We start from the raw sequence: 8070 nt of genomic DNA, 5'->3' as shown, positions 1-8070 counted from the left end.
CACAAGCCCATGGTCGCTCAGATCATCCATCTATGGACTACAGGATTGATCGACCATGTAGGTAACGCTGGGAACTAAGAATAGTGTGTATTTTTTAAATCCTTGAAAAGAGTCAAGTATTTGTTTATTTAATCGGTACAGGGTCCTGCTACGCAGTTCACACTCGTAGTGATCCTCCTGCTTTAGCCTGCCCAGCACTGGGCCTACAGCTATGCACCAACACTCCCAGTTTGGTGGCCAGCACAGCCTGCTCAGGGTTCCAGGACTGCCACAGTACTAGGGATGGAACTCGGGCCCTTGCACTTGCCAAGCAGGCGCTTAGACTGCTGCGCTATCTCCCAGCCCTAAAAGAATATTTTGTATGAAATTAATGCAAGTATGAATTTACGTAGAACTCAAATTTCAGTGTTCTTAAGTAAGATGTTGCTGAGTCCCAGCCACACATTTTCATTCGCATATTAGCTGCGGCTCTTCTGTCCTGGGATGGCAGCCTTGAGGATTCTTACGGTAAAGCTCAGGGCTGCCAGAACCTGAGACGTCCCCACGCACTGGAAGGCTGCAACCGCTCGGATACCAGCAGCCCACTTTATCAGGGAATTGTGGTTAATTAACCCCTGGGACTGTCACCAGCTGTGCAGGCTCATCAGGCCCACGATCTCCCAAAGAGCATGAGGCTGCATCATAGAGCCACAGTCATTCTTGTTTTTCACTTCGGCAGTAATGCTCAGTAGCTATAGTTAACGATACGATACAAAAGTAATGAAAGATTCTGAGCAAAGAAATAATAGAATTGGGAGATAAGATGAACTGGAGGGATAAGTGATAAAACGGGACAATCAGCCACGGAAGTTCCCCAGCCCAGGATATGCTTCTAACGGCCCAACCCACTGTTTACAAAATGTATTTAGTTGTTGCAGGGTCTCGCTCTGCACCTCGGACTCATAGTGATCCTCTCATTTTCAGCCTCCCCAGCACTGTGATTACAGGTATGGGCCACGAGGCCGGAACTCTGTGGCCGGCTCAATGCACCTGGTGGCAGGGCCAGTGTGACATGCGGTGGCGGGGATTGAACCTGGGTTCCGGAGCTTGCCTAAGCAGGTACTTAGTCCACTGAGCTATCATGCTGGCCCTCCCAACTCACTTTTAAAGACCGTATTTGTTATCCAAATACCATAAAAAAGCAACAAATTTTTATGCTATTTGGAGAATACAAAAACGGAATGTAAATTGGCCATATCCTCAGTATTAGAGACAACCATATTTAAGTAATTTTTACCAAATTGTGATTTTATTATACAAAAGCTACAGTTTTGAGCATAACACATCTCCAGGATCTTCATATATTCTTAGGGAATGCTGATTGGTTACTATAAATACTGTAGATTACTATAAAAATGTTTGTATAAATTTGCACTTTCAAGGGACATAAAGTCAAAGATAACATTGAGATGTGATGTGTGTGTGTGTGTGTGTGTCTTATTGGTTTTAAAACCACACCAATTTGGAGGACAGCCACCTTACTAAGAACTGTGACATGAAGTGACACATTATCTTGGGCCAACGATGCTCATGTCACTGTATACCCATTCTTCAATCCATACCAATACGATCAGGAAAAGTTTCCCCTTCCTTAAAAAAAGACAGCAATAATCTTATCAAAAATATTTTATTTACAAAAAAAATCAATTATACTATACATCCTATACTGGAAATACATTGAATAATTGCTAAAATAAATACAGGCAATTAATCCAATTTTTATAAGAATGAGCGAATTTGACATTTGAGTGTTATAAAAGCTTAACTTAGAACATAAATAGTTAAAAAGGCAAACTCAAGTTTTAATCTCACTGATTGGCGTGGCGTGTCTGCTCCCCACAAGCTCTCGAATCCGCAAGTGTTTCAGCACGTGAGTGGACCTGGGTGTGCCTGGAAGGTAGAAGGTGCAGCTTTTCCTCAGGATCAGTGTGCCGCAGCTGCCCGCAGCCAGGGAAGCCCAGGCCGGCAGCGCCTCCGCAGCCGCCGCCTCGCTCAGCGAGCGCCGCCGCTGTCCGTGGGTCTGCGTGTGTCCTAACGGGTCTCCACAGCACCGGCTGCAAGGCGAGCCGGACCTTCAGAAGGTCGGGCTGGCTCACTGAGGCGCCACAGTCACTGGCTGAGTCAAGTCTAGAGTACCTGGCTGTCATTTTTGTATGTGCCGATTCTCGATAGGCTGATGAAGCCATCATACCATTTCTGCTGCACAGACGCGGTGGTGGATGCCGAGGCAGAAGAAACGAAGCCATCATCTAGGCAACTTGGAAGCGACCGCCTTGGAAGGCCGAGGACTTTCAATCTGTCAATTCCGAATCTGGGTGCCTCATTCTTGTCATAATGCGTCCAAGTCACCCATGTAAACATCGTACTAGCATGTAGTATGGAATTGGCAAGCAGAGAGAGTAGACAGGTGCAGCCCACGCACACGTAGCAGCGCGTGAGTCACACATCTGGATTATGCAGGTGAATTTTCTGCTTCCCAGTCTACTTGGCCTGGGAAAACCTGCAGGGATTTCTAAGATTACTAACACTTGGTGCTCGGGTTGTGTTCAGTGCTGGACAACTAGTGTTTTCTTTTGATGCCTAGCCTCCCTTTAAAAAAAAGAAAGAAAGAACTGCAAGAAAAAAATTGCACTTTTCTACCCCTTTGGCCTTAATTTTCGATGATTTCTTTTTTGTACACAAGACAATAAGTATGTTTACTGACAATACATGACAGTTATGTTGACCTTTTCCGAAACAAATGAAAATATAGTTAAAATATTGAAAGTTTTGAAATATTTTCACAGAAATATAAAACTCTTCAATTTTAAAAGGTAGAAAGACAAAAGCATTTTATTCTATTATAAACATCAGTCAACCAAGCTTCACATTTTGGGCAGGTATTTTTTTAGGAATGGATTTTTTTTCAGAACGTATTTCATTAAAAAACAAAAAAAAGACGAAGAAAGGTGTATTTTGGCAGAAAATACAGAATATGCAAAATCTGTTTTAAAAATTGGCATACAAAACTTTAAAACACAGTGCAATTACGTCAAAACATAGCACAGCCTTTGAGATTTCCTTTGGCACTTCATTTGGTATAATTAAAAAAGAGAATCCTTCCAAAACATTAGCTATTGAGCAGTCCATAAATTAGTTGTACAGGCTGAAAGGACTTTTCCTTGAGTCTCCGAAATCGTTTTCTCCCATGAGAACCCACAGAAAGCACAGCTAGTGAGGTATATAGGGCCAGCGCTGCCAGGCGGCGTGCAGGACAGGACAAAGTGCGCACACAGAGGGTTCATTCTGTTTTCTAGACGCAACAGGTTACATCGGAGGGTCTTCTTGATGCGTTATTTTGCTTTGGCAGAATCACAACAAACCACAGAAATGTCTTTGTTCGAGTTCCAGCAGCAGCGAAGTGTCTTCCTGGCGGCCCTGCCTGCTGCCACAAACTGTCAGCCCTGGAGGAGGTCCCATGAGCGTAACTGCAAACCCAGCCGGCTCCGGTCATACGTCCAGCACCATGTCGTACTGTTGCTCCTTCTTCCTCCTGCCACACTTGTTGATGAGGACCACGTACAGTGTCAACAGCATGACCCAATAGCATGCATAGATCAGAGTGCCAACAATTAAAACTGTCTGTTTGGATTCAGAAAATGGCTTTTTAGATTCCTTATAAATGGTGAAAATCACACCACCCAGGAGAATTGTAAACCACACTGACACTGGGATGAGTCCGATGAAGTTGACAACAATGGTTTTCCTTCCAGACGTGCCCCACCCAGCTTTGTTTATGGTTGCAATTGCAAACATCTTGGCAGGAAGTAAACTTGACATGTACAACACTGAGTAGAGAGACATAAAAACCATGACGATGTTTCCTCTAAGGCAGCTGGCGAAGGATGATTTTATGAGACCTACTAGCTGGACAGTCAACAAGAAGAGGAGGATGTTCCAGATCTTACCCCTGTAGAAGAGCTGGATCACTGTGGCAATGAGAAAGAAGGGGAAAAATCCAGTGATGACTGCTTCGTAGGTCATCCACAAGTGGTGCTTGTGGAACCACATGGCATTGTACAGCCACTCTCGGAAGTAAGACTTGCTCCAGCGGGTCTGCTGGTTCAACCATCTGAGATACTCAATCGGGGTTTCGGTAAGGCACTTGGATCGAGCTGTGTATTTCGTGGCGTAGCCCAGACTCAGCACCCGGTTGGTTAGGTGCCTGTCATCACCAAAGCTGCACTGGTTGCCCATAAATTCCTGGTTGTACCAATCTTCCACGAACTCATGCAGCAGGGAGTTTCTGTACATTCCCAGGGGCCCACTGATGCACTGGACACACCCGAAATAGGACTGGCAGGCTCTCTCAATGTTAAACGCCATCCAGTATCTCACACTGCTGAGGAAGGAGATCCAGGAATCATACTTGTTTAAAATCTGCAAAGGAAACAAAAGGAAACAAAGGTAAGCATTCGCTGCAGTACCAAGCAACCTTGAACTGTCATGAGGCCGCCACCTAGCATGAGATTCGTTACTCTACACCGATTTTGACTTCCTTCCAGTTTTTGATAGGGTGACATTTTGTCTGCTCAGCAAATACTGTTTTCGTTGTGTGCCCATATGGCCTGGATGCCTCTCTCGTGCCTCCTTCCCTTCGGCCACAACGGGAAGGTCTGAGCCCTCTGGGCCTGCCCTGTGGCTGACTTCCAACTGCCCCACGCAGCTGCACCTGCTCTGCTGCTCGCCTCCGGAGTCCCAGTGAAGAGACACTCAGCGTGGCCATCCCCCTACACTGGAGCCTTGAAACAGTGGTTTTCTACACAGAAGATTAAAGTTTGTAAGCTCTTCCCGGCATCGTAGCTAAGGCATTTTCTTAGTAGCACCTTTACTGCATCTCTCTAGAATCTGCGTGCTTTCTCGCTGCCTTGGTTCTCTCCTTTCAGTGCCCTGTGGATGGAGTGGGCAGGACGGCAAAGCAATGGTTTTCTCACCCCTTCGCACTGTTTGCCAGGATCTACCCTCCAGGGAGCTTTCAGGCCTCCGTTAAGTCACTGTAATCTTCCACCACTGCTTCACGTGCTCCTGCGCTTTCATCGCGTAAGATTCAAATTCCCTTCATTTGTATTTATGAAACACACAAATGGTTTCTCCACTGAGAATAAAACAATGGATCACACGGAAAACCCACTTATTAATTATTTATTTTCCTTTCTCGCTACTACTGATTTAAGTTCCACTTTTTTCTTACATTTAGTTTTCAATTTATTTATTTATTTAATGTATTTGGTTGCTACAGGGTCTCACTATGCAGCTTGGAATCGTGGTGAACCTCCTGTTTTCAGCCTGCCCCACACTGGGATTACAGGCCTGCACCACCAACCCAGACTCTGTGGCCGGCTCAGCACGCCTCTCGGGGGAGGGGCTGGCATGACACATGGTACCGGGGATTGAACCCAGTTCCTGTACTTGCCTAAGCTTACCTAAGCAGGCGCTTTAGTCTGCTGAGCTGTCTCGCTGGCCCTCAATATGTATTTTTCCCAACCACAATCTGACCAGAGTTTAAGCAGAGAGGGAGGTGACAATGTATTTCCTACCATGAGGCCACTTCCTCTCCTCTTGTAAGGAGCTGACTGTCAGGCTCCAATTTTAGGAGGACTTTGATCACTAAGGTTTTGGCCCAAAGACCTACAGTGGAAGCAGCAGTCATGATGTAGGCTGCGCTCCGGGATCAGACATCGCTCCGATGCTGAAAGAACACAAGGCGGGGCAAGGCACAGTTCAGGGTGCGCAAGCAGGAAGGGCGGCCCCTGGCAGCACTGGGGCGCAGTAAGCGAGTACATAATAAACCAGTGAGCACTGCTGCAAATGTCTCGTGCCAAAACGAGGCCTGTGTACCTGGACGTCTCCCCCAACTCCTCCGACCATGGGATCTTCTTCTAGAACTTTCACCATCTCCACAGATGAGGCGGGGTCAAGCATGGTGTCTGAGTCGCACACCTGTGAAGAAGAGAGCAGAGAATGAGGGACAGCAAAGAGCACGCTCTGAGCACGTCTCACCCGTCACCGCAGGGCCTGCGTGCTCCGCCCGCTGCCTTCCTACGACATGGCCTCAGGGATCGCAGGGGCTTGTGACCCCCACGCCCAGTACAAAGTGCTCAGCTTGCAGCAGGCTGGGTGTTTAAGGGGGTGGCACTGGGCAGTAGGTTAGTGACCAGCCAAGATCATGCTCTGGGTATGAGACGTAAGACAAGAGGCCTGCTCAGGCTTGCCAGAGGGGTCCCAAACTTTGGTCGAAGAGGCTCACATCCTGATTAGCAGTCCGAGGGTCGGGCATCGTAGGTGGCTTTCTTGTCAACTGCCTTAAATAAAGCAATTTTAATCAAGGTGCCCTAAGCAAACAAAGTGTCCCTTAGTTTTGAGCAGTAAGATATTCTACAGCAATATGTTGAAGGGAAGACATATTTATCAAGGATTTTCTAATGTGCTAAACTTAAATTAATTTTAATAGGGTGAATAAAAGAACAGAGAGCAATTCTCCTAGAGGATAAAAGAACAGAATTCTACAGAGAGAAAAACAGACATGAGCAGCTCTCTACAAGGCACTGAGCAGGTCTGCAGCACAGGACTGCGGTTTGTCCTTCACAAGACATTAATCACACCAAGAGGCAGACTCTCAATAAAGTTAATGTGAAAAGGAAAACAGCTTTGTGATGAGAGAGGGGAAGGGAGTTTGAAAAGAGAGGACAGGAAGGGGGGAACAAAAGGAATCAAGATATATCACATACAGATACAAACTCCCTGTAATGCATGTGATCATTATGTATAACTAAATTGTACCAATAAACTTAAGTTTAAAAAAAAAAAAAGCAGAGCAGGGGTGCCCTCAGGGCTCCCCTCTACCTAGAATGTTAACTGCTCACCTAGGCTGTTGCATTTCAAAACCGTCTTCCGTCATTCTATAAAGGTCTATTGGGGTTTTTTAAATTATTTCTTGTGGTGCCAGGGATTGAACTCCGGACCCTGCGCTTGCCAAGCAAGCACTTAGTTTACTGAGCTATCTCTCTGGTCCCTAATTATTGTTCTTAAAAACAATCTTTATGAGGTCCCAAACTTTGGGAAACCAGTGCTGTAACCAAACCAACTACAACTTTTGAAAAAAACTACTGTAATTCACTTGTCCCTATGCCTCACTGCCAGATACTGCTATCAGAAGTCAAAGAGCAGAGGGCTGTCAATCAGGCTTTTCAGAATAAAGCAGATGAGAGAAACCAAAATAGCACCTGTTCAGTAATAAGCTGACTGAATTACACTGCCTACATCTGCGGGGACGTGGGCTTGTCCTACTAGGCTTAGTCGTGGCTTAGTCACTAAGTGACAGTGCCCTCCCTCAGACAGCGATGAGGGTGTCCTCTCTGGGGCAGTATGGTAACGCTGTCTTCTCCCGGTAGCATATTCCACAGTGTGGATGGAGTGCTGGGCTGCTTGAGACTCTCCCGCTCCTCACCATCAGAGTAAGGCCTCGCTTGTGCACTTTGGAGAAAAGAGCGAGGCAGTGGCGCCCCTAGGCACGCTGTGCCGGATGGCACTGCCTCCGCATGAACAGTAAAGCACACAAGGGACCCCCGCTCCCTGCCTGCCACACTTCGCAGATGTTTGGTGCCTTTGAAACTTGCATGGAAATTACATCCCCCGCGTGACGATGCGGCTCCCCGAGGCCCTAGAGCGGGGCCTTCCTGGTGCGGCCCATGGGGGGCTCGCACTTCTGCACTCGGGGGGCAGTGTGTGAGCCTGGCCGGACGCCCCGCAGGTGCTGGACTGCTCAGCTCCACAGCTCTGCGGGGTCAGACCTCTCGGGAGGCCAGCTAGTCTCGCATCTTCTGCTGCAGCAACGGAAACGCACTAAGCCACTGCCTGCGGCAGCGCTCATTCCTGGGGCTGCATTCATTCTGGCTGCACAGTGAGACCCCATGGATAAACTGTGCCAAGTGGGGACGCACCACCGGGACACCCCACCGGGACAAGGTCGGCTCTGCTGCGCAGGCGCACCGG

The 8070-nt window shown here is 47.4% G+C and overlaps 1 protein-coding gene across 1 annotated transcript in view; it reads right to left on the bottom strand.

The window, feature by feature from the left end:
* Window positions 1-3147: 3147 nt before the first annotated feature.
* The window catches only part of Has2 (hyaluronan synthase 2), a 29185-nt gene continuing 24262 nt past the window's right edge, over window positions 3148-8070 (bottom strand). The window contains exons 3-4 of the mRNA XM_004634442.2: window positions 5917-6018; window positions 3148-4458 (exon numbers count right to left, since the gene is read on the bottom strand). Coding sequence (XP_004634499.1) covers window positions 3529-4458; window positions 5917-6018 — 1032 coding nt within the window. The 3' untranslated portion in view covers window positions 3148-3528. The remainder of the gene's footprint in view (window positions 4459-5916; window positions 6019-8070) is intronic.

The sequence above is a fragment of the Octodon degus genome, unplaced genomic scaffold (assembly GCF_000260255.1).
Source record: "Octodon degus isolate 3935 unplaced genomic scaffold, OctDeg1.0 scaffold00062, whole genome shotgun sequence".
In the NCBI taxonomy this organism is placed as follows: domain Eukaryota; kingdom Metazoa; phylum Chordata; class Mammalia; order Rodentia; family Octodontidae; genus Octodon; species Octodon degus.
This window is presented reverse-complemented; position numbering and strand designations above follow the sequence as displayed.